Source organism: Hemitrygon akajei, chromosome 23 (genome assembly GCF_048418815.1).
Source record: "Hemitrygon akajei chromosome 23, sHemAka1.3, whole genome shotgun sequence".
In the NCBI taxonomy this organism is placed as follows: domain Eukaryota; kingdom Metazoa; phylum Chordata; class Chondrichthyes; order Myliobatiformes; family Dasyatidae; genus Hemitrygon; species Hemitrygon akajei.
The window spans coordinates 20,702,734-20,730,035 of NC_133146.1; the positions used below are offsets into that span (position 1 = coordinate 20,702,734).

At 40.9% G+C, this 27,302-nt stretch overlaps 1 protein-coding gene across 6 annotated transcripts in view; it reads right to left on the minus strand.

Annotated features, from left to right (window-relative positions):
* Nucleotides 1-27,302, minus strand: part of slc25a16 (solute carrier family 25 member 16) — a 67,015-nt gene that overhangs the window by 31,947 nt on the left and 7,766 nt on the right. For 4 of the 6 annotated variants that reach the window (XM_073027140.1, XM_073027142.1, XM_073027143.1 and 1 more), the window contains exons 2-5: nt 21,224-21,308; nt 19,717-19,830; nt 17,965-18,057; nt 2,486-2,619 (exon numbers count right to left, since the gene is read on the minus strand). In XM_073027140.1, coding sequence (XP_072883241.1) covers nt 2,486-2,619; nt 17,965-18,057; nt 19,717-19,825 — 336 coding nt within the window. In that variant the 5' untranslated portion in view covers nt 19,826-19,830; nt 21,224-21,308. Of the gene's footprint in view, nt 1-2,485; nt 2,620-7,317; nt 7,775-17,964; nt 18,058-19,716; nt 19,831-21,223; nt 21,309-27,302 lie in introns of those variants that run through there. The other 2 variants (XM_073027145.1, XM_073027146.1) reach the window with 2 other exon arrangements.

The window sequence follows — 27,302 nt, forward strand, 5'->3', positions numbered from 1 at the left end:
TTAATGCTGATGTGTCCGGACCCTGTTGAGACGGGCAGCGTTTCGGTTATGGAGAGAACCAATATCCTGTTGGTGCGCTTGGGGGCCTGCCCGGAGGAGGCGGGTGAGAGCTGTTTGGAGGCATTATCGATGCACCCAGAGTTTCGAGCTGCTTGTGCGGACGTGTGTAGCAGTATTGGGCCGATACCGAATTCAAACAAGAGCCGTTGGTGGTATGGCCTGGAGGAGTATCTGAGGGTGAGACCCTCTTAGTGGACGCTGCGAAATACCACCAGGGAGGGGAGTTGACTGCTGAAGACACCTCGGTGAGGCAGAGGTTGCGGCAACTGGCCCCTACAGCATGGCAGACGTAGGCAGCGTGTGTGTGGATTATATTGGGTCGTAGAGGCGATGGCCTATCTGAGTGGTGCGAAGAGGTTTAAGGTGCTGGATCTGAGGAGTGGATGTTGCCAGATCCCGATGAGTGAGGCCGCCAAGGAGAAGACGGCGGTTAAAAGTTTCCTAGGAGTCTTTCCGGTCCGAAAAGATACCACAGGGTATCTCCGGAGCCCTTGCAACCTTCCTGCAGGGCATGTGGAAGACCATGGGGGTGTGGAGGCGTTTGGAATTTTGACGTATGTGGATGATCTCCTGGTATTTGGATTTGCCTCAGGAGAATATGAAGTGAGGGCGTTGCAGGAGCGGCTGAGAACTACAGAGTTAAAGTGTTTTCTGGACACGTGCCAGGGCTGGCGAAGGTCGCAGCTCGTGAGTGTCTGTCTCTACGGAATCAAGTTTGAAATGAAGACTGAGAGACCGGAGAGAGTGATCTGGAACCATTTGAAAGACTTACAAGTTGGAGAGAACGAAGAAAGTTGTTTGACTGAGGGCCACAGCAAACTGAGAGCCTGGAGAAGGGAGTTTGCGGAGGTGAAGAAATTGCGGACAAATCTCGGAAGGGGGAAGCGGTAGCTTGAAGGGAACCTGAAGATGACCATCGACAGTTCAAATGAAGTGCAAAACCTGAAGGTTGATCTGGAAGAAGTCATGAGGAGAAAAAAAGCTGGAGAGAAGTGCAGTGAATACTGAACTGGAGGGTGACCAATCTTTAACTGCTGCTTTTCAGGTCGGGGTGGAAGAAGCTGTTGGAGTAACTGCATTCCAGATTGAGATGGTCGGGATGCAGGAGTCAGAACTGCTGAGCCAGGGGCCAGAGAAGATGATAATCTCAATTGCAGGAGGCTGAAGAGACTGCAGGAGCAGTGCAGGCCACGTGTTTCCGTTTGGAGAAGATCAAACAGCAGCTACCGATCGAAGAAATGAGGAAGAATGCGGATTCAAAGGCTGATGTGCTGGATGTGTGGTACATGCTGCCTTTTGCTGACTTTCCCTCGATTGAGGAAGAGACCTTTGGCCCTTCTTCCACTGAGTCAGGTGTAGTGGGGAGGGTTAGCTGTGTGCAGTGTGGGGCATGAGTGAGAGGTTGAAAGAGGAGTTGGTAGTGGACCCAAGGTATCCTCAGCTGTGTCCTAGCCTAAGGGTTTAGGTGAGGGGGGTACGGAGGTCTCAGAAGGGTTTGGGAACGCCCAGATTGTTGGCCTATATAGCGCCTAAGGAACAGGGCGTGAGGTTTACTGTGTGGGGAGGAGATGTCACTGCTTGTGCTTGGGTTACGGTGTGTTGGCAGGAAAGGTGACGAGTTATCTAATAGTCATGAGGACATGACTTTTATTTGGTGGGGGGAGAGTGTAACGGGGGTTTTTTTCTTTTTCTTTGTTACTGTGTATGTAATCAAAATGGCGTCTTTGTTTTGTTAAAAGTAGGAATGCTGGCGCCTGTGTTATGATAAGTGCTGGAAGCTTGTTTGGGACTATAAACTAATTGTTGGTGGGGGTTTTGGGGAGTCGGCGCGATGGAGTGAGAGAGAGAGGACGGGGTGCTGGAAGCTGGGCGACGGTACGGACCCCGAGCGGGGGTCCCCGGCCCAAGGTTTTCGGTGATGAGAGGTGACGGAGACAGAGGAGTGTGGAGCGACTGGTCGACCACTGTGGGGGTCCCAGGAGGCAGGTCGAGGAGTTCGGAGGGGATCGAATACCAGAAGACTTCAGTAATTGAGCTCCAACGGTTGTGCACGAAGTGGTTTGGACTTTGATAAGTTTGGCGCCTTTTCTTTTTTTTTCTCTTATTCATATATACTGTATCATTAGTAATCGCTTAGTTATAGTAATCTTTATAAATTGTACTCATTTAATCGCATAAGGTGTACTGTCTGTTTTTTGGGCGAGGCGGGGACATCACACAGCATCCACACCAGCTGATTACCCAGTTTGGCGGGGCCGAAGGCTGCTTCCCCCTAGACTAGAACGAGTTTGAGCGATGCCTGAGGCGACCCAGGGGTTACAAGTAAATAACAGGGTGAGGGAATGGCAGGAAATGAGTCCACAGAGGTCAACAGAGCCAGCAAGAGTTGGCTCAAAATCATTACTATTGAGACAACTGATTTTACCTTTCTGTATCTGTCGAAGGCTGTGAATTGAATGGCACCGTATGGAAAGATCCTGACCATCATTGCTCCATTACCTTTGTACAATCCAAGAAAGCCTTCTTTCTTTGGTACAGCACAGAGAGTAGAGAAAACTCCTGAAAAGAAAATCGCAGCCATTAAAAATTGAAGGGTTTTTATGTGTGTTACAAATTACCAAGCCCCCTGAGAGATACTCAGTTTTACTCCCCAGGTTAACAGTGAGGAAACAGGGCTCTACCGCTGAACACATAATTCAATGGCAAACTGATAGATTTGGCTTCTGAATCTACTCTAATAAGACTTAAATTTACAGGTTCTGCAAAGGCCAACAAGATCCTACAAACTCACACTGGCCAGGTTAACAGAGTTATACAGAACAGAATTAAACCCTTTGATCCATTTTATCCATGCTAACCAAGCAGCCTCTGCAACTAATCCCATATGACTGTGTTTGGCCTATAATCCTACAAAACCTTTCCTATCCATGTATCTGTGTAAATGCCTTTTAAATTTTGCAATTGCCCCTGCCTTGTTTCATATTATTGCTTCACATACCAGCCACTTCTGTCTAAAAAAACTTACCCCTCATACAGTATAGAATGTCATTCAATACTATTATATCTTTTCTACAGTATATGGCAAGCATAGCTTCATACAGTACTCCAAGTGTGGTCTCACCAACAAAGTGCAGGAAAAGTATTTTATTTACACAGAGTGGTGGGTATATGGGACACCCTCAAGGTGGCAGTGGAGGCAGACACATTAGGGGCATTTATAAACTCTTAAACGGGCACACAGAACAGCGAAAGGTACAGCACAGGAACAGGCCATTTCGACCCACAATATTATGCTGAACTAATTAAATTAGTGATCAAATAGCCAACTGAACCAATCTCTTCTTCCTACACAATGTCCATATCCTTCCATTTTCCTCACATTCATGTGCCTATCACTTTCAGGGAAGTATGTATTTGCATCCCTGTGACTTTCTGTTCTACAACACTCCCCAGAGCCTTGATATTCCTGCCATGGTTTAATTCGCCAAAATTCATCGCATCCATTTGTAAAGAAAGAGTTAAATGTGATTCCTTCCTGGTATATGCTAAAATAAAATGTAAGTCTGTAAGACAAAACAGTACTGGCTTGGGGTGGAATAGTTTTGAGAAAGTACAGTTCACAGTAATGTTTTGAGAAAATTAAGGGAGGGCAAATCTACAGCCATAATAGTTTGTCTGGAGAAGACAGATCATCGTGCAGGTACCAAATGTATGGGAAGTACTAGTTTAAGGGGTTTTGAAGGATATAAAAAGGAGCAATTATTTTCTGAGAGAGGAAAGGATAGCAAAAAGAAAGAGGAGGGTGAGAGAGAGGTGGAGAATCATCTCTTAGGACTAGTGTTAGTGCTAAAGTTGAATAGTGTCAAGTATGTCGAGAGTGTGAGAGAGTGCTGCATGAAAGTTTATTGGCATTCTACAGATAGGCTAGTTTAGTGAATGATAAGTATTAATTTGTTTTCTGTACTGCTGCTGCATTAACTATTTGTTTTCCCTTCTGTATTGCATGTTTTATATAATTTCGTGGGGTTAACATGTGCAGTGTCTCCTTTATTTGCAAATATATACACATTGGGCAAAGATGAAGGATAATGACCTGGATCCTGTCAATGTGAGAGCATATTGGCCAAGGAAGGAGGGAAGGAGTGGACTTCTGATAGCTGTGATAATTATATATATATAGAAGGGCTTGAGAATCTCTCACCAAGGTATGAGCAGAACTTCATGTGTGACAAACAGCCCCTTGTCACATCACTACAATGACACAGGGAGATGGCAAGATGACAGAGGAGGAAAGAATGACTAGAGTGTGGAAGACTAAAGGGGGTAGCATGTGGAATAAGTATGTGCAACTAATGACTTGTTCCCTCTCTCTACACAAAGTCTTAGTAATAATCAGATGGGGAATAACAATGATGACCCTACAGATTTATTCTCACATGTTAATAAGGGTCTATCCCTCTGTGGTAACTGGACAAGAAGTCATACCTTAGCACACTGTAGATGAAGGAATTGCTATGCTTTGAGCTATAATTACACATACAGGCATTTACTGTAGAATGGGGTGGGATGGCCTGGATGAAGAGATATTGAATCAGGGATATACAAACAGGATGATTCAAAATGGCCCTCGGCATCTATCTTGGGATTGCTGGTGGGATAATTCAACAGGATAGAAGCATTGAGGCAGACTGACAAAGGGAAAACAAGAATCAAAGTCTTCAAGTCAAAGGAAGGGAGGGAAAGCAGTAAAATAATACAGGCAGCAGTTCGCCACTATCTCACAAGGAGGTGTTTAAGCCCTGTTAAAGGTAGGAATGATTAAGCAAGGATTGATGGTATGCCTATGGGAATCATGTATGCCTTATGGAAACATCACTGTGATAATAAGGAAATTGAGCCTAGTGCCCCTCCCTTGAAAGGAGAATCCATCACACAGGCTGAGATGCAGAGAATGATGGACATCAGGGGCACAAGAGTTGATCCGGAATGGCTCAAAGTCCTCTCCACAACCTCTCTCACAGAGAAGGTCCCTGAGCAGACAGAATTATGAAGCTTCCTCACTGGGGGACTCGAAACCTTAAGTAGCTAACATTGCATACTCATCCTGACAGAAATGTGGCTCCAGGACACCACTCCAGACACGGCTAGAACGTCTAATCTCTTTTCAAATAACAGTGATGCTGCAAACTCCGGCAAAGCCCACAAAGGAAGTCTTTGTATCTACATTAACAACTAGAGTGCAAATGCCTCAGTAGTAACAGCCACTGCTCAATGCAGATAGTCTTTAATGGTGAAGTGCAGGCCCTTCTACTTACTGAGGAAATTCACTGCCATTATGATTATTGCTGTTTACATCCCCCATGCTAGTGCTGAGGAAGCACCATAAGAGCTCTATGGTGCCATCTGTAACCTTCAAGTCACTCACTCTGACGGTTTATTTATTGTTGCTGGTGACTTCAATCATGCCAACTTAAAAACAGACCTGCCAAAGTTCTTCCAGCATGTCAATTTTGCAACTAGGACAGAATATATTAGACCTGGTTATATCAATGTTTCTGGAGCCTACAAGGCTGCCCCCACCTCCCCTCAGATACTCAGACCACATATCCATGTTGTTAATCTCTACATATAGATCACTGGGTAAATGAGTCAAACCAATTCACAGGGAGATCAGAACCTGGCCGGAAAGTGCCACCTCAGCACTGCAGGACCCCAACTCCATCCTGTCCCACCCAGAAAATGATGCCTCATATGTCAGGATTTAGTTCATCGACCAGCTCGGCACTTAACATGATTATCCCTTGAGGCTGGTGGGCAACTATCCTCACTGGGACTCAACACCCCGCTCTGTAACTGGATCTTGGTCTTCTTGATGGAAAGACCCCAGTCAGTCTGAGTTGGCAGCAACATCTCAAGCTCCTTCATGCTGATCACTGGTGCCTCCCAGGCTGCTGTTCAAACTGTTGTCTAACAATTACACTGCCAGATCCAGCTCAAAATGCATCAAGTTCGCTACGGTGGTTGGCCTCATCAGCAACAGTTATGAGTTGCATAGAGAGAGGATGGAGAGAAGCTTGTCAAATGGGGTAAGAGTCTGAGTCTCAATGTGGACACGACAAAAGAGATGATTGTGGATTTCAGGAAAGCACAGGCAGAGCACTCTCCATTGCACATCAATGGCTCTGCCGCAGAGAGAGTGAAGAGCAAGGTTCCTTGGTGTGCACATAATAGACGATATAACCTGGAGCCTAACCACCTCCTCACTAGTCAGGGAAGGCACAGCAGTGTCAATGCTTTCCAAGGAGTTTGAATCACGCAAGGCTCCTAAGTCTGTGTTCTAACAACTTTCTAAAGGAGCACCATTAAGATTGTCCTGTTTGGCTGCATCATAGTGGTATGGAAGCTACAAGACAAAGGAATGCAAGACTCTACAGAGGATAGTAAAAACTGCCAAGACCATCATTTCCTCCAGTTTGTGACATTTACTATGAGTATTGAAGACAAAATGCCCGAATCATTGAAGATCATACCACCTATCCCATAATCTCTTTGACCCACTATCATCAGGAAGGAGGTACAGAAGCATCAAGACTAGGACTGCCAGACTGGGTAGCAGCTTCTTTCCTCAGGCTGTGAGGCTAATGAATATCCTGCCACCACTGAGGTCAACGAACTGTTTACTTGTGCTGCACATGACATGCATTTTGAATTATAATTTATTAACTTATTTCTGGTAATATTTTATGTGCTGTGTGTGATATATGCTCTGCGAGTGCACCTTGGTCTGGAAGAGCGTTGTTTCATTTGTACAGTCAAATGACAATAAATTTGAACTTGACGGCACGGAGGTAGAAACAAGCAAAGTTGTATGTATGTAATGTTTCAGGAATATTTGAGTAATACAGTCGGCTCTCCTTATCTGCGGATTCCGCATGCGCGAATTCAACCAACCTTGAATCGCAAAAACCCAGAAGTGCTCTTCTAGCACTTGTTGTTCGAGCATGTACAGACTTTTTTTCTTGTCATTATTTCCTAAACAATGTAGTATAACAACCATTTTACATAGCATTTACATTGTATTAGGTATTATAAGTAATCTAGAGATGATTTAAAATATACGGGAGGATGTGCGTGGGTTATCATGCATCAGGATCAAAAAAAATCGGAAGTTCTCTAAGTAAGTCGGAACAAGTACATCCGGTATTATTTAGCGTCAATTAGTCAAGCGTTTGTCTTAGTATATAGTATATATTTTACCTTTCTATGCATATAAAACACTTTAAGAACATATGTTTCAGTGCTGGGCTTGGGAACGGAATTTTCCCAGTTTGATCCAGAGACAGACCACTTCTGAGCGTGTTCTCCACTGTGCCGGGTTGATGTGGAGGATCAAAAATCCAAAACCCAATAATTAAACCACTGCGTTGCTTAGTAATAATTGTAGTTATCATCTGGGCAGGGCCTTTCTCACTTTTATCCTTTAAATTCCGATTGTTGACCGACATAGCCTAACGCTTTTCCAATGACCGATGGCGTTTCACCTCTTTCCAAACGCTTTATTATTTCCACTTTATTTTCAGTTGTGATTGTGATTATTTTTGTGGACAGAAACACTGCGCATTCAGAGCTCTGGTGCCGGTTCCTAATATCCACCGCATTGAGACAGGTTGAATAAGGGACTTGAGCATCCGCGAGGGGTCCCGGAACCAATCACCTGCGGATAAGGAGGGCGGACTATAATGTAAAAATATTGTTTGATTCAGCATTCTTTGTTGTTTACATAACATGCTGTGGGTTATATGTAGAAGTACATAAATAGCATACATAATTATGTGATCATGTCACGCATGTGCACCACACTTAAAATAAAAACCAAACTACATGTACATGGGTTATCTGCTAGGCTTCTTCTGTCTTTTCCTTGCAATTAGGTTTTATGTTCTGGAGTTACAAAACATAACAGTGGTGAAGAGGAAGTTTTAAAAGAACCTGAGACAACTACCTACCTAACTGTTGAAGTGCAGTGAGACATTAGTTTTTAAAAAAACAGTAGTACTTTTTTTTCAGAGCACCATAATTTCTTCACAAAAGGAAAGACTATCAAGTTAAAAAGATGGCAGAAAATGGACAAATTCACGAATTCATAAAAAGTGAGGTTTTTTTTGTGTGTGCCATACTCTACCAGAGCATCAGCAACCACATTTTTTTCAAAGTGGTTGTCTTGGAGGAAAGATTCTGTGAGTGGTCCCCCACGTCCTTCTCACAGTGTAGTGATTTTTTTTACAAGGCCGAGTTGCGAGCTCGACATTCAACCCAGCCCAGATGGAAAGTGTGTCTGGGAGCGGCCCGACTGGATTCGAACTCGGAAACCTTCGCTCCAGAGTCTGGCGCTGATGTCACTGTGCCACCAGCCAGCCTAAAAAAAAGTGATTATCTTGTGATAATCATAAATTTAGAAAAAAGCAGAAATGGCTGGCAACATCGGAAAGATAGATGCGTTTGATTGCACAACAGCTAAGTGGTTCGTGTATACTGAACAAATTGAGTGATATTTTGAAACAAATGAAATAGCCAATGAGAAGCGTGTGTCAGTTTTGCTAAGTGTATTGGGTTTAAAGGCATACAGTTTCCTTATAAGTTTGACTGCTCCAACCAAACCAGCTGAAATGAGCCTTGCTGATATGAAAGTAATGCAGGAATATTTGGAACCAAAACCACTGTTGATTGCAGAAAGCTTTCAGTTTCACAATCAGTATCAAATGGAAGAGGAGTCCATTTCAGTATATGTGGCTGAACTGAAGAGATTACCTGAGTATTGCAGGTTTGGTAATGGGCTGAATGATGCACTGAAAGATTGTTTAATTCGTAGAGTCTTACAAGGCAGCATTCAAAAATTGTCTTAACTGATGCACAACTTACATTAAAAAGAACTGTGGAAATAGCTGTTATCAATGGAAACAGCAGACAGAGGTGTTATTGAATTACAGTCAGGAAAGAAAGTGTGCGTGCACAAAATTGCAAATCTAAACAGAAACTGGCCTGGCTAAGGAGATTGTGTTATTATTGTGGCAGGGGCTCATATACACCAGACCGATGCAGATTTAAGGGCAAAACTTGCAGGAAATGCAACAAAGACACATAAAAAGAGCGTTTTGGCCAGACCAAAAACAAATAGACTGCACAGAGAAGAGAAAAACTCAAGGTGTAGATTCGAAAAGAGCAGTAATCTGCACGCTGTTGAAGAAAAATCAAATAATGATGAGAGTGACACCTGAATGGGTAGCTTCAAGATTTATAATGTGGAAGTAAACAATAGACAAGCAATATGGCTTACACCAAAAGTGAACAGCAAATTAGTTAAAATGGAATTAGACTGGCTCGGCTGTTCAATTCAAAAGTTCCATTTAATATCAGAGAAATGTATGCAATACATATCCTGAAATTCTTGTTCTTCGCATTCCAAAAAATGAGTTTGAATGGAATTTCAAAGCTACTAAACTGAAGCCTGCAGATATCTAGCTAAGAACGTATACTGGAGAAAAGATAATTCCTGTGGGAATGACATTTGTAACAATGAAACGCAACAGCCAACAAGCCACATTAGGCTTATATGTGGTAAAAACAGGAGGCCCAGTAATGTAGGTTCATGAGTGGCTGGGATAACTACAACTTGATTGGACATCCATCCACTATTTGCATATAATAAGTCAGCTGAAAGCAAGTTAAGAAAGGTACTATTTGATGCCACAACAGTGTTCAAAGGTAGCATCAAAAACTCAAAACAAGGGTAAAATAGTGCTAAATGAAAATGCTACAGCCAAGTTTTACAAAACCTGTCCAGTTCCTTATACCATTCGTGCTAAAATAGCCAGTGAGCAAGATTGCATGGAAGCTGAAGGACTATGGATAAAGCCAGTGGTCTCAGTAGCCAAGAAGAATGGGCCTGTCAGGATCGGTGGTGATTTTAAGGGCACCATCAACCCAATACTGAAAGTAGATCAAGACCTTTTGCCCAGGATAGGACTTAGCAAGCAAAATGGACTTAGCTGAGGCCTACCTACAAATGGAGATAGAAGAGCCCAAAATGTTTCTCACCATAAACACTCACAAAGGGTTTTATCGCCTTAATGGGCTTATTTTTGGAGTAATATCTGGATCTGCACGCGGGCAAAAAACTATGGACCAGGTGCTGCAAGGTTGTCCAGGCACACAGTATTACCTGGATGACATCATTGTTACCAGTAAGGAGGTCAAGGAACACATCCAAAATCGTAAGTCAGTGTTATAAAGATTAGATAATTATAGGCTCAGAGCACAACACAAAGTGTGAATTCTTTAAACCAAGCATAACTTACTGTGTGGGTGATGTCCCAAGGCCAAAGGACATCACAGCTGGGGTCCTTTTTAGAATCTGGCAATTACTACAAGTTCCCACCAAACCTGGCTGCTGTGCTCCACCCATTGAAGTCATTACTATAGATCGGGAAGAAATGGCAATGAACAAAACAGTGTCAAGTGGCCTTCTAAAAGGTAAAGGAAACTACTCACACATTACGATCCACATTGTCCAGTGAAGCTTGCCAACTAGATGCCAGCACATCTAGAAGAAAGGTGTCCGTAGCTGTCAGAACCACTTCTTGTAGTCCAACAGTAATTCCTACAACCACCATGGAGGAGGCCCCAGAACCTGAGATCAGTTCACAGTCAAGCACAGTGATTCCCCTTGTTAGGAAAGTCATTATCTCACAATAGTAAGAAAGCCTCCACAGCTATTAAATCTTTAGGCCTGAATGGGACAACTTTAAAATTTACTATGCTGTGGATGTCTACATATATGTTGAGATGCATTCTACAATGAGTTGGAGTCTATTGTTAAGCAAAGAGTACTGTGTATTTAAAATTACAGTAACATTGTAAATATATAGTCTAATTAAGCATTCTTTGTTTACATAATGGCATCATACGGGCACACCTCAATTAAAGCCAAAAACAAAACTAAACATACACTAGTTATCTCCTGGGCTCCCACCTTTTCCTTGCAATTAGTTTTTATGTTTTGGAATTACAAAACAACACAATGGATTAATGCTTTGTTGGACAGAGCATTCCATTACAAATGGAAACATTGATCAATATCAGGAGCCTCCGGTGTAAAGAGAGGGTTTAGGAGGCAACATAGTAAAAGAATGGCATGATTTCCTCGGGAATGCAATAGGATTGACTTTTCGGGATAGACTGTGAATGGAGCCCAAAATACCATTAGCTGTGTTACCCAAACGCATTATTGTGATAAATGTGCTTCAGGGACAATCAGTTGAGACTAAACTGGGAAAATTTACATTTACCATTTAAAAGTAACTGTCCTAGTGGCATTAATGAAGTGGGAACCTCTTACAATACTGCCACCTAGTGTCATAGCTTGTGTGAAACATTATCAGATACCAGGAGGACATTTGTCAGTCACCATAGAAGAGTTAAAATAAGATGTGATCAGGCATGCAACCTGAGTATAACAGCCTGTTTGGCCAATAAAGAAATCCAACAGCAGCTGGAAGATAATAGTTGATTGGGTCACCAGCTACACAGTTCTGTAGTGTGACATCTCAAAGCATCAAAGTTCAGTTTCAATTCCAGCATCCTCTGAAAGAAAATTTGCATGTTCTTTGTATGCATGTGGGTTTTCTCCAGGAATTTCAATTTCCTCCTACAGTCCAAAGATGTACTGGTTAGAAGGTTAACTGGTCATTGTAAATTATCTTGTGATTAGGCCAAGATTAAATTGCTGAGTTGCTGGGCGGCGCATGTCAGTGGGACGGAATAGACTGATGCGTGCTGTATCTCTAAATAAAATAAAAATAAACGTGTTCCTCCATTAACTGCTGCTGCCGCAGATATGTCTGAAGGAGATAAGTGCCATGCCTGGTTTACAGACAGCTTCAGTTGTTGGAAAGATGGTGTCCCGGAAAGCACAGCAGCTGCACTGAACCCAGTCACAGAAACAGGTTTGCAGAAGCTGGGAAGGGTGGTTCCAGTGTTGAACTGGTGGCAGTCACCTTTATCACTGCAGTGTGAAACAGATCAGCTTCACACACACACAGACTCTTGGGAAGTGACAAACAGAATGGCTGAGTGGATGACAGGAGAGGAACTGCCGAATACAGGGGGCCAGCCACTCTGCAAACAGATCTGGGGAGCAGCCCAACAAATGAAGATTACTGTTTCCCAAGTAGACATCCAGAAAGACTCCTGTCTACCACCTTTAATAATAAAGTGGACCAGTCAGCATGAATAAATCAGACTAACTCACCAGAATCCCATGTGATGGGACAATGGGCTCATGACATGACTAGTCATCCTGGCATGCATGGTACAATCGAATCAACTAAACAACAAGGTATACAACCACCAGTGGACACAACTAAGGAAGCTGTTACTGCGTATTTATCAGCAGGTTAAAAGAAGAGCTCTCCCAGAGAAGTTGACTGCCCACATTAAAAGGAGGACTGGTCCTGCCCAGCTATGGCAGATTGATTACAATGGGCCCCCGTCACAGCAGCAATAATTTAAATACTTGCTCATAATAGTTGACAAGTAGTCAGGCCCATTAATAACAATTTTGTGTACAAAAGCTGACCAATATCGTACTCTAAAGCAAGGTTTCCCAACCATTTTTATGTCATGGATCCGTACCATTAACTGAGGGGTCCATGGATCCCAGGTTATGAACCCCTGTTCTAAAGGGATTGCAGAAATTAATAAGTTATTATTGGGTCTCATTTCTTGGGACAAGCTAACCCTAACCCAAATTCATTGGGTGTGTCACATTTCCTACTAATCTCAAGCATCAGGGCTGGTTGAAAGGATAAATGAACTTTTAAAACAACATTAATTTATTAACACCAACTCACACCTTACAGAGGTGGCTGACTATACTATCTCAAGCCTTGTACAACCTGGATAACAGACCTTTTCCCCCAAGGATCACTGATGAGCAGAATGATCAAGTGTACCCCAGAACCCAAAGTGGAAACAGGCACTGTAGAAAAGGCTCCCATGATAGGAAGGAAAGTACAGGAGCATATTGCAAATCTACCAGTTTGCAAGAGATGGTAGCAAATGGAGATAGTATCACTTACTCTTCCAAAAGTCACACATATTCACCGATCCTCAGTAGACCCCAGCACCTTGCTCCACCAAATCACAGTTCCCCCACCAGGTCAAATCCTTCGACCTGCTCTCTCCATCGTCTCTCTTCATCTCCCGCCGAACAACAAAACAACCCCAGACCAACCTTAGTGTCCCTCACAAAACCTCCCAGTTCTTCCACCCTAATTGGATGATACACATTCCTAGGCATCCCTCATCTTCAACAATAACCCAAACAGGCTGAAACAGACTGAATACTTTTTCCCAAGGCCCTGTATAGGCAAGAAAAGTGATTAGATTCTGGAAAGAGAATTTAGGGAGCTAGGTAGGAAGCTGAAAAGCAGGACGTCATGGTTGCTGCCTGTGCCACACACCAGGAGGGTAAGAATAGGGAGAATTGGCAAATGAATGTGTGGTTGAGGAATTAGTGCAGGGGTCAGAGTTTCAGACTTGTGGATCATTGGGATCTCTTCTGGGGAAGGTATGATCTGCACAAAATGTATACCATACATCTGAATGTGAGGAGGACTATTATCCTTATGGGCAACCCCTCATATGGCAATAGATATACTGAGGAACAGATCAGGAGGCAGATTTTGAAAAGGTGAAAAATGTAGGCCTTCAACTTCCCTGATAATAACTGGCACATCCTTAGTGCAAAAGATATAGATGTGGCATGATGTAGACAGGCCATACTGTATCTCGTATTAGGCAACAAAATTGGTCAGTCGATAGATCTCTCAACAGGTGAGCATTTTAAGATAGCGACCACAACTTCCTGACATTTACCATAGCCTTGGACAGGGATAGGAGCAGATTGTATGGGAAAGTACTTAATTAGAAGAGAGTGAACTATGACGCTATAAATCAGGAATTTTAAAGTATAAATTGTGAACAAATGTACTTAGGGAAATTAGCAATGGAAATGTGGAGGTTGTTTAGGGAGCACTTGCATGATGTTCTGCATAGGTTATCACACTGAGACAGAGAAAGGATGGTAGTATAAAGGAACTATGATTGACAGGAGATGTAGAAAATCTTGTCAAGAGGAAGACGGGGCTCTAGAAAGTTGCAAGCTAGCCAGGAAAGAGCTTAAGAACAGACTTAGGAAAGTGAGAAGGGGATATGAGAAGGCCTTGAGGAGGAGGATTAAGGAAAACCAAAAAGCATTCTACATGTACATGAAGAACAAGAGAATGACTAGACAAGGTAGGATAAATCAGGGATAAAAGAGGAAACATGCCTCAAGTCGGAGGCTGTAGTCCTTCAGAATAGTTTGCTTCAGTATTCACCAGCAAGAGGGACTTGAAAAATGGGCTGACAGTGTAAATCAGGCTATATTCTGGAACGTCAACATTAGGAAACAGGATATGTTAGAATTCTGAAAAACATTAAGATAACTAAGTTCCCAGCACCAATGGGATATCCACAGATTGCCACAAGAAGCATGGGAAGAGATTGCTGTGCCCTTGCTGATGACCTCTGCGCCCTGTCTGGCGACAAGAGGAGCACCAGATGATTGGAGGGTGGCAACTGTTATTCCCTTTTTCAAGAAAGGATGTAGAGATAATCCTGGGTAAAAGCAAATGAGTTTTATGTCACTGGTGGGCAAACTATTTGAGAGGATTCTTGGAAACAAGTTTTATAAGCATTTGGAGAAGCATAGTCTGATTAGAGATATTCAACATGGCTCTGTGAAGAGCCTGACTGAATTCTTTGAGGAAGTGACAAAACAAATTGATGAAGGTTGGAGTGGATGTGGTCTTTTTTTTCCTCAGCAATATTTTTATTGTTTTTTTTAATCAAGAAAGCATAGTACAAAGGAGGTTTGTGTAGTACATAAGAAATGTACAATTCACATCTATGAAAGAGATGCACCCATAGTACAATCATGTTTGGTTGCCTCCCTGCCCTGACCTACCCCTCCCAATTCCCATCTCCAAGCCATCATTGCATTAGCAAAAAGAGTTAAATAGAACCTTTATCCCCACAGAGCTGCATTGGTACAGAGAAGGTGTAATTTTCCTAACACATAAACTGCTGTATGTTTACATGCCTGAGTTCGTAGAATTTTACCGGAGAACGCTAAAAGGCTGTTATAAATTAATTTCAGCAAGACAGACATACAGTATCTATAAAAAGTATTCACCCCCACCCCCTGGAAGCTTTCATATTGTACTGTTTTACAACATTGAATCACAGTGAATTTAGTTTGGCCTTTTTTTGACACCAATCAACAGAAAAAGACTCTTTCATGTCAAAGAGAAAACAGATCTCTACAAAGTGATCTAAATTAACTACAAATATAAAACACAAAATAATTGATTGCATAAGTATTCACTCCCTTCAGTATGACACGCCAAATCACAACTGAGGAACAGCTTCTACCCCAGAGCTGTGGCCTCCATCACACCACTCCCACAGAACAATGACTGAAACTGTGAGCAGACACATGCACACACAAGGACTCAAATACTTGCACTAATGGCACTTTGTGCAATACTGTGATATTCTGGTGCTGCTGCAACTTATTTTCTGCTACTTATCTATTTAATACTGTTTTTCTATTACTGTCTTGTTTTCATCTACTGCTTTATTTAATTGCCTGACAGGAAGCCAAACAGAGTTTCATTGTACCTATGTATAATGACAATAAAGATCATTCAATTCAATTCAATCATCACTGGTGTAGCCAATTGTTTTTTGAGGTCACATAATTAGTTCAATGGAGATCACTGTGTGCAGTTAAGGTGTTTCAATTGATCACAGTTAAAAATACATCTGTACCTGGAAGGTCCAACTGCTGGTGAGTCAGTATCCTGGCAAACACTACACCATGAAGACAAAAGAACATTCCAAGCAACTCCACGCAAAGGTTATTGAAAAGCACAAGTCATGAGATGGATACAAGAAAATTTCCAAGTCACTGAATACTCCCTGGAGTACAGTTAATTCATTCATCAAGAAAGGGAATGAATATGGCACAGTTGTAAATTTGCCTAGAGCAGCCCGTCCTCAAAAAACTCAGTGACTGTGTGAGAATGGAATAGTGAAGGAGGCCACCAAGAGACAACTCTGGAGGAGTCTAGCTTTGGTGGCTGAGATGGGAGAGACTGCACATATAATTGCTATTGCCCAGGTGCTTCCACAGTTACAGTTTTATGGGAGAGTGGCAAAGAGAAAGCCACTGTTGAAAAAAAAACTCGCATGAAATCTCAACTAGAGTTTGCCAGTGGCATCTGGGAAGCTCCAAAGTCAGCTGCAAGAAGGTTCTATGGTCTGATGAAACCAATATTGAGATTTTCAACCATGTGTAAGCCATACATCGCACATCATCAAAAACACACCATCCCTATTGTGAAGTACGGTGGTGACTGCAGCATGCTGTGAGGATGCTTCACTGCAGCAGGCCCTGGATGGCTTGTGAAGATATAGGACAAAATGAATGCAGCAAAATACAGGGAAATCCTGGAGGAAAACCAAGTCACAAGAGAACTGCGACTTGGGAGATTTGTTTCCCAGCAAGACAATGACCCCAAGCATAAAGCCAAAGCTACTCAGGAATGGTTTAAAAACAAAGCCAATGGCCTGGAGTGGCCAAGTCAGAGTGCAGAACCCAATCCAATTTGAGAATTTGTGACTGGACTTTAAAAGGGCTGTTCACTCATGATCCCCATGCAATCTGACAGAGCCTGAGCAGTTTTGTAAAAAAGAGACAAAATTGCAGTCCAGATGTGCAAAGCTGATGGAGACCTATCCACACAGTCTTAAAGCTGTAACTGCTGCCAAAGGTGCATCTTCTAATTACTGACTTGAAGGAGGTGAATACTTATGCAATCAATTATCTTGTGTTTTATATTTGTAATTAATTTCAATCATTTTATAGGGATCTGTTTTAACTTTGACACAAAAGAGTCTTTTTCTGTTGATCTGTGTCAAAAATAGCCAAATTACATACACTGTAATTCAATGTTGTAAAACATCAAAACTACCGGGGGTGGGGGTGGGGGGTAATATTTGTTATAGGCAATGTACATGGCAGTCCAGGAGTTTAACTGGCTCTTCTACAACAGGTTGGTAGCACGGAGCATCTTTACCAAAAGATGTGTAAGGCACTCCTTCCCTCTGCAAGTCACTACTGGGTAAGGTATAGCACCTGCTTAGTCCTCCAGTCAGGGTCACATGAAGTCATGAAAGCAGGCGGTGGATGGTCAAATGAGCAACCAGTGCATATCTCAAGTCCTGGTTAAACAACCACTGACACCAGGCAGACAATCTCTGAAGTACTGGAGTCACCTGGTTTGTAAAGACACCGCACAGGAGGTGGTAATGGCAACCTACTTCTATGAAAAATAATTGCCAAGAACAATCATGATCATGGATGGGGAGGAGTGTGAGGGCGGCAACATAGGGGGTGAAGAGGGTGTCTTCTTCACAGGTAATGATCCGTTGTTACTTCTCAGATTAGGACAGATGGAAGACAATGATTGCCCACATCATACAACACAGCACATAATGATGATGATAATAGATTAGGATCTTCCCCAGGTGAAGAGCTCATAATTGCCTGATACTTGCCTTCTAGTATAAAAGTTGCAAGCGCCCATTTAGAGAAGATCCACCAGAATGTAAAGCACACTACATCTTCACAATTTTTAAACTCAACTCAAACATCAGTAGCATCTAAGTGATATTACTCCAAATTGCAGTATTACACGTTCTAACAAGCAGATGGAACGCATTTTTAAAATTAATTACCAAGGTGATTATAGTGAGGATTGTGCGCCTGTAGTAAAATCTTCACTCTGTCCAATGGGGCGATTGTTGACTTTGCACAGCATCCTGCAACACCTATGCAAAACAAAAATATTAAATATCCACATACAATTTGCAAAGGTATACAAAGCATGCACATAACAGGTTTGTTGACAACAGTGCTGAAACTAACCAATGCCTAGTTCAGGTGTGTGGGTTAAAGGCCCACTAGCTAAGTTTTGTTTTTTGAGATACAGCGCAGAACAAGGACCTTCTGGTCCACCAAGTCTCAATGCCCAAAATGCAAAGTAGCAGCAAATTTCCCCCATGGCCCAAATCAATAAACTTGGGAAATCAATAAGACAACTTAAGAGACCTGGTCAAGAGGCAAGGCAGAACAGGATATGATCTTAACACACATGAAAGCAGACAGTCCCTTCAGGTGATGATATCATATAATGAGAAATAAACAATTCATGGAGATAGAGGTATATCAGCGCAATTGCTTAGAACTCAAAAGATTCACAGGCAGCAACTGGAAAGGGTATTTCCACCCCACTGCCAGAAAATGCAAACAGTGAACAGTAGGGCATTGAGAAGTGTGACAGAACAGAGGGATCTGGGAATACAGGTCCATAATTTATTGAAAGTGGCGTCACAGATAGATAGGGTTATAAAGAATGCTTTTGGCACATTGGCCTTCATAAATCAAAGTACTGAGTACAGAAGATGAGATGTTACGTTGAAGTTGTATAAGACATTGGTGAGGCCTAATTTGGAGCATTGTGTGCAGCTTTGGTCACCTATCCACAGGAAGGATGTAAATAAGATTGAAAGAGTACGGAGGAAACTTACGAGGATGTTGCCGGTCCGGAAGACCTGAGCTATACAGAAAGACTGAATAGGTTAAGACTTTATTCTATGGAATGTAGAACATTGAGGAGATTTGAGAGAGGTATACAAAGTTATGAGGGGTATAGATAGGGTAAATGCAAGCAAGCTTTTTCCAGAGGTCGGGTAGCACTATAACCAGAGGTCATGGGTTAAAGGTGAAAGGTAAAAAGATTAAGGGGAACACAAGGGGACACTTCATCACTTAGAGGGCTGTGAGAGTGTGGAACAAGCTGGCAGCAATAGTGGTATATGCAAGCTCATTTAAGAGAAGTTTGGACAGTTAATATTAAGAATATCAATGGAGGACTAAAGAGATCTGGATGCCAAGGGTACAAATAACTAAATATTAATAAAAATATAATTGAGAGTTTTGGCATGTGTCAAAAGAAAGCCACTATAATCAAAATATATTACTACCGCCACATTCAATCTGGAAAAGCATTTCACTTCTGACACTGCTCAAGGAGAACAGTTTGGACCTTCCTCAAATTATGTTAACTTACCTTATCAGGGTTGAGAGTGACCAGGATATTGGGATTGCAATGTTGAAAGGCTTTTATCCTATTGAATTCCTTCAATATTTTAAATATAGTCATCTCCTTCAATGGAAGAATCCAAAAATGAGAATCAAAAGGAATTTTTTCTTCCCACATGAATTGCAACAGTGAAAGGAAATTTGTCTTCCAAAACCTTATAGACATTGTTTTAAGGAACAATGTCAACTGATTTTTGTTGTGAAGATTTGAAAGGAAATAGAGCGATGATGAGTGAATATTTTGCTGGAGTAGGTCAATGGCTGAGTGACTTCTATTACTAAAATACTTCAAAAACCATGAACCATTTATTCAGAATTATAGTTACCTCCTGCTATGAAAGAGCGGAGCCAGAAATAGTTTTGATGAGCAGGAACATGAGTCTTGGTTTTGCCAGGAATGGATGATTCAGGTGTCATGACTCGTGTTTCAGACATTTAAACTGCGGTGCAAAACGAGAAAAGAAGTTTTAGTTTATTTAGAGGTACAGCGCAGAACAAGTCCATCTGGCTCAATGAGCCATACAGCCCAGCAAACCATCTATTTAACAATAGTCTAATCACATGACAATTTATAATGACCAATTAGCCCACTAACTGGTACATCCTTGGACTGTGGAGGAAACCCACGCGGTCACAGGGAGAACATACAAACTCCTTATAAACAATGCTGGTTAAGCAAAATTTATTTGATAGATACCGTACAAAATGTCACCATTGTTTCTTCATATTTCTGTCCTAATTTTAACACATTGAGAATTTTATTTATTTATTCATTTTCCAAGATCAAGGACAAGGCCAGCATTTCTTGCCTATCCTTTAAAGATGTTGGTATGCTCCAACCTTGAACTTCCGATATCCTTATGGTAAAGATATCAACAGTACTTTTAAGAAAGGAATTCCAGGATTTAAGTACAGCAAAGAAAGAACAGCAATAAACTTCTGCGGTATACTATTCGAAGGGGGATGTTTAGGTAGGATTTGTGTGTGCCTGACACTTATAACCTATTTGATGGTAAACATCATGGTCTTGGGAAATGTTTCAGAGGATTCTTGATGAATAACAGTGCTGCATTTTAAAAATGATGAACTCTGCAGCCGATAGACATGCACAAGTTCTGATGCCAGAATAAGTGTTCGATGTGATTGATGGGTACAAACAAGCATATTGCTTTGTTCTGGATGGTACTGAAATTCTCGAGAGGTGTTGGAACTGCATTCATACTGAGAATATTCCACAACTCTTCTCTGCTGTGTAAATAATGGAATGGCTTCAAGACGCTTGGGTACAAGTCACTCTCAACAGGATATCCAGCTCCTGAACTGTTCTTGTAGCCATAGTATTTATGTAGCTAGTCAACGATGATCCCCCCCCCCCCCCAGCCCACCAGATATTGACAGAAAAGAATCTGACAATAGTAATGCCAATAGATGCTGCGGCACATGGGTTGACTCTCAGTATTGTAGCACCAATGGAAATGATAACTGCCAATTATTAGCTTATGCCTGAATACTGTCTAGGTCACATTACACACAGAAATAAAAAAAACTACCGGTATTTCATTTGCTAAGGAGTTGCAAGCGGAAATTAACTTTTTGAAATCATCAGCAAACATCTCCAAAGCTGGCCTTTAGGATGCCAAGAAGATCACAGATAAAACACAACAGTACAGTCAGCATAGCCCCACAAAGCCTCTGCAGTATAATTCTGGGGCTGGAATAACTTAACTCCAACCATTAGTATTTTCCTCATTGTGCTGACCTTTACTGGGTCTCTTTGAAGGCTCATTCAAACAAGTTCTACTTAGATATCAAATGCAGTCACTTTCATCTCACCTCTGAAATCCAACATGGCTTTGGGTGAAGCCTTAGTCCTTCTGGATGTTGAGGTCATGGGTTGGGAAGGCACTTCGGTGAAGAACTGCAATGGATTTTATAAATAATGAATAAGAACCACCTACTTGATTGCACTGTCAACATCACCTTTCATCACTTTTCTGATTGAGAAGAAAGTGAGTGAGCAGTAATATGATCAATAAGATATGTCCTCTTATTTAAATTAATGCTAGATACTGAAGCAATTTTGCACATAGTTGGATAGATACAAGTTTTCTAATTATACAGGAACAGCTTGACGAAAACAATGATAGTTTTGGAGTGCGGGCTTCAGTTCTGCAGCTAGAACACTTTATAGACTCAAAGTCATCATTGTAACCAATGCCTCAGCGTTCCTTGATATTACATGGATTGAAGTAAATTGTTCAATGACTGGCTTGTGGTGATGGGAGTCAGAAGAAGTAGAACACAGAAACAGATCCTTCAGCTCACCACTTCCATGTTAAACTTTCAGCCCATTTATTTCAATCGTATTTGCCTGCGTTTTATCTATATCCTTCAATGCATTGCCCATTTAAGTGTTGGTCAAGTTGCCACTTTAACGTGCTGATAATATCTAATTACACCACTTCCTCTAGCAGAACCTTCCAGATATCAAACATATCATGCATAAAATGAAATTTTCTCCTAAAATCTACTTTGTCTCACGTTAAACCTTCCATGGGGAAAAAGATTTTGACCATCTACCCTAGTGGATTCACTATTTCCACCAGCCATTTATTTAAAACCTTATAATACAGATCATGAGGTTTGGTTAGGTATCGTCTCTGAGTCCCATTAATTTCCCCAGTACTAACTTTTCTAATAACACTAATTTCTTTGAGTTTGTCATTCACTTTGAACCTGTAGTTCTTGAGTATTTCAAGGTTTTTGTGCTTCTTCTATGAAGACCAATATAAAAATATTAATTTCTCTGTCCTTACAACTTGGCATAATTACTTCAGTAACAAGGAACCATGTTAGTTTTACGCAATTTCCCCTATGCTTTTATGTTCTTTGCCAGACTATTGCTTTATCCTACTTTCACTGCCCTAATCAATGATTCGGTCCTCATTTAATCGAGTTCTAAAGAACTGACAAAACGTTGTATCTTTAGTACATGGCTTAGTGCCAAATGTTGTTTACTGAGCTGATGTAAATTCTTTAGATTACTACTTTATGGTAACATACAAATACGTACGTCACCCAAGACATACTCAAATTTCTACAGATGTACTATGGAGAGCATTCTTTTTTTTAATGCATTTTCTACAACACTACAAATTTAAAAAACCCAAAACAAAGTAGAAAATTAGTACAGTGCAAGATAAACATACAATAGTAATATAATACAAAATAAGATAATTGAGAAAGCACCCAAATTGAAGTCATGTAAAGTTAGTATCCTCCCCAAGCCCCACAACAAAAAAAAACTCCAGACCAACCAAAACAAAATGTAGAAAATATAAATCAGAACATTCAAACCCCCAAAACTGTAAATACACTTGAAAACAGAAGATAATAATGCCTACTACAAAAAAAAGAGCTGAAAGGAAGGGACTGAAAAAAAAACTTAATTAAGAGGAAAATTATGAAAATACTCAATAAAAGGTCCCCAGACCTTATGAAACTTTATATCCGAATTAAGAATTGAATAATGGATTTTTTCAAGGTCTAAACAGGACATGATATCGTTAAGCCATTGAGCATGCGTGGGCGGGACAACATCTCTCCATCTAAGGAGGATTAGACGTCTAGCCAGGAGAGAAGCAAAAGACAATATTCGACATTTAGTCGAACTCAAGCGTATATCTGTCTCACCCAAGAAACCAAACAGAGCAATTAAAGAGTTAGGTTCTAAGTGGTGATTCAGAATACAGGATAAAGTTATAAAAACATCTTTCCAAAATTTCTCTAAGCTAGGACAGGTCCAGTACATATGAATAAGAGAAGCCTCGCCTCTTTTGCATTTATCACAAGAGGATAAATTAGGGTAAAATCGAGATAATTTAGATTTGGACATATGTGCTCTATGAACAATCTTAAACTGTAAAAGGCAATGGCGAGCACAAAGAGAGGTTGAATTAACCGATTTGAGAATCGAGTCCCAAATCTCATCAGATAAAGGGATATTTAAGTCATGCTCCCAAGCCATTCTAATTTTATCCACAGGGACACGCCGTAAGGATACTAATTTATCAAGGATAAATGATATTAAGCCTTTACCCAGTGGATTAATAGAAAGAAAGAAATACATAGCATTTTTCTCGGGCATTTCAGGGAAGTTGGGAATTAAAGGATTGATACAGTGTCTGATTTGGATCTAAAGAAATGGGCATTAGGCAGATTGAACTGAGCAGTGAGCTGTTGAAAAGGATGTGAAGTGATTATCGATAAAAAGATCTTCAAAATGTCTAATGCCCTTCCTATACCAATCATAGAATGTTGAATCATACATAGTAGGTAAAAAAAAATGATTATGTAAGATAGGACTAGAAAGGGAAAAACCATAAAAACCATAAAATTTCCTAAACTGGGCCCAAATTCGCAAAGTATGTCTAACAAGAGGATTAACAATTAGTCTAGACAAACTACTAGGGAGTGCAGAACCAAGAAGTGCAGAAATAGATAGATCTTTAGTGGAATTCAGCTCCATTGCTACCCAATTAGGGCACTCAGATTGGCTATGAAAAAAAGACCAAAAGATAGTGCAATGAATGTTAGCTGCCCAGTAGTATAAACGAAAATTAGGTAAGGCCATGCAACCCTCTTTTTTAGATTTTTGAAGATAAACTTTATTAATTCTAGAATGCTTATTCTTCCACAGATATGACAAAATAATAGTCTAAGGAATCAAAAAAGGTTTTAGAAATAAAAATTGGGATAGATTGAAATAAATATAAAAATTTAGGGAGAACGTACATTTTAACAACATTAATATGACCTACCAAGGACATAGATAGAGGTGACCATTGTGACAGACTCTGTTTTGTAGTGTATAAAAGATTGGCAAAATTTTCACGAAAAAGATCTTTAAACTTCCTTGTAACTGTAATACCAAGGTAAGTAAATTGATTATGAACTACTTTAAAGGGGAGGTCACGGAATGCTAATACTTGTGCTTCTTTATTAATTGGGAAAAGTTCACTCTTATGTAAATTAAGTTTATAGCCAGAAAACTGGCTAAATTGATCAAGAAGTGAAAACATTGGAGGTAAGGATGTGGACGGATTTGAAAGAAAAAGTAATAGATCATCAGCATAAAAAGAAACTTTATGCTCAACACCCCCCTCCAAATCCCGGTCAATTCAGGACAGCTTCGGAATGCTATCGCCAGAACTTCTACAGCCAAATCAAAAAGAAAGGGACTTAAAGGGCATCCTTGACGGGTGCCACGTTTGAGGTTAAATAACTGGAATTGCTGAGAATTACCGTAGATTCCGGACTACAGAGCGCACCTGATTAAAAGCCGCTGGCTCTAATTTTAGAAATAAAATCAATTTTTTACTTGTAAAGGCCGCACTGGATTTTAGGCCGCAGGTGTCCCACGTTGTAATATGAGATATTTACACAGAAAGATATTACACATGAGGATTTTTTAACTTTTAATTAAATCCATATGGTAACAAAAACAAATACATATTGCAAATGCTTTTTTTCGAACCGTGCCCGTAACGCGGCTACTTTTAAATATACGTTGCGTATACTTCTTTACTGAACAACATTCCAATATCTCCTAACGACTGATAAAAAATATATATACTGCAGCCTACCAGGAAAAGTTATTGATCGCCTTTAACTTAAAAGCAGCGTTTTGGCTCCGCCGCTCCCCCCCTCCTTTCCATTTATCGCAAACTGGTATCCCACAAGACGCGGCGAAACCGGGTGTGACGTCATAGCATCCCGCGATGTAGTACAGAAAACAAATATAGTTAAAACTCTTCTAACTTTAACTAGAAAATGAATTACTAAGCGAAAATATTATAAACTAAATAACTGCCATAAAGGCAGCACAATGCTTTTCTTCGAGTGTTTTCCATGTTGATGAGGGTGAGTACAAATGACTGATTTACAATAATTTAATTGTGAAAGTGCGCTTGATTTATCGTACAATTTCACTGGACCTCTGTGAACTACTCATCAATTTTATTGGTCTACTGTTACGAGGCAAAATGTTTACGAGGCGGCATGAAAAAAAATAATGCATTAGCCGCTCCGTATTAAAGGCCACAAAGTTCAAAGCAGTTCAAAATGTGGGAAAAAAGTAGCGGCTTAAAATCCGGAATCTACGGTAGTCAAAACAGAGGTGGTAGGACATAGATACAGCAATTTGATCCAAGAGATAAAACTTTGACCAAAGTCAAATTTTTCTAAAACCGCAAAGAGGTAGTTCCACTCTATACGATCAAATGCTTTCTCTGCATCGAGAGAAATAACGCATTCAGGAATCCCGGTTGAAGGTGAATATAAAATATTAAATAAACGCCGTATGTTTAAAAAAAGGAAGACGGTTTTTAATAAAACCAGTTTTATCATCAGAAATAATAGAGGGTATAACAGTTTCTAATCTATGAGCCAAGATTTTAACATCAACATTAAGCAAAGAGATCGGCCTGTACGAGGAACGCTCTGTTGGGTCTTTACCCTTTTTTAATAAAAGAATAATACATGTCTCATTAAATGAGGGTGGCAACTTACCATAGTTAAACGAGTCAGATAGTACTGAGAGTAACTGAGGAGAAAAGAGTGAAGAGAATGATTTATAAAATTCTACGGGAAACCCATCAGGTCCAGGAGATTTACCTGAAGACAGTGCAGAAATTGCAAAAGATATTTCTTCTGATGATATAGGCTCATTAAGTTTAGCTTTAAAATCAGATGAAAGCGAAGGAATATTCAGAGTTATTTAAGAAAAGATCAAAAGAAATATTCTCATTCAGAGGAATAAAGCCGAGAGTAAAATTTTTTATATACGTCATTGATTTCTGAGTGATCCGATGTAATATCCCCGTTCTCCTTCCAGATCTTTGTGATACGTTGTTTAGCTTTAGAACGCCTCAACTGATTAACTAGTGTTATGAATGTACCACAGCTCTGAGGGGCCGAAGGGTGCGGGACCAGCCCCCTCCTTCCGGAGAATCGCAAGATCGCTATTAATTCGGGTCTTGGACCCAGGAAATGAGAGACAATGCAACGGATTTGACCATTGTTCTTAGAGGCACCTGTGTGAATTGCAACTCTATAGTACGTGCCAGCTATCAGGGACATGGACACCCTCGGGCAATGTGGGGTGGGGATTGTATCACCCTACCTTGATTGACATTTACAAATCTGCCAGCCATGATAAAACGGAGACTGCAGGAGGCGGTACTCCAGCGATGCACCAGACGGAGACACCATCGCTCATCGCTCCCGTAAGGACGGGAAGCTGTTCGGGAGCCACGTGTGATTTGGTTCCCCTAGCTAGGGAATCGAGTGGCTAATAACCCCGAAAAGGATTCCGAACTGACAACGGGGAACTCACGTTCCCGATTCCACGATTTGAGTCCAACAGGCTGGCAAGTTTATTTTCTCTCTCCAACCCGTGAACACCCAGCGGTCCCTCAAATGGCTAAAAGCCTTCATGAACTGGCGAGACTTTTTATATTTCCATCGGACAATAGTTTTACCCTTAGATAAACGATAGAGCTACTTCGAATTGTTGATTATTACTATACCCGTGCTTTAGATTGAGTATTGACGACGTATATTATCTGAATGTTTGTATTAACCTTACTTTTGTGCCCCTTTATAAATAAAAACGTTTAAAAATGGTACCATCAGACTTCAGCGGACCTCTCTATCTTTGCTGGTAAGTGACCCAGTTATGGGGTTCATAACACTAGAAATTTACCAGATTTGTCACCATGAATATAAAAGCAACTCTTACTTTCAAGAAGTTGGCGTTTAACAGGTCAAATTTAGTTTGAAGTTCTACACGCTTCTTATATAATTCAGGGTTATTAGTTTGAGCATACAATTGATCTAATTCTTTAATCTG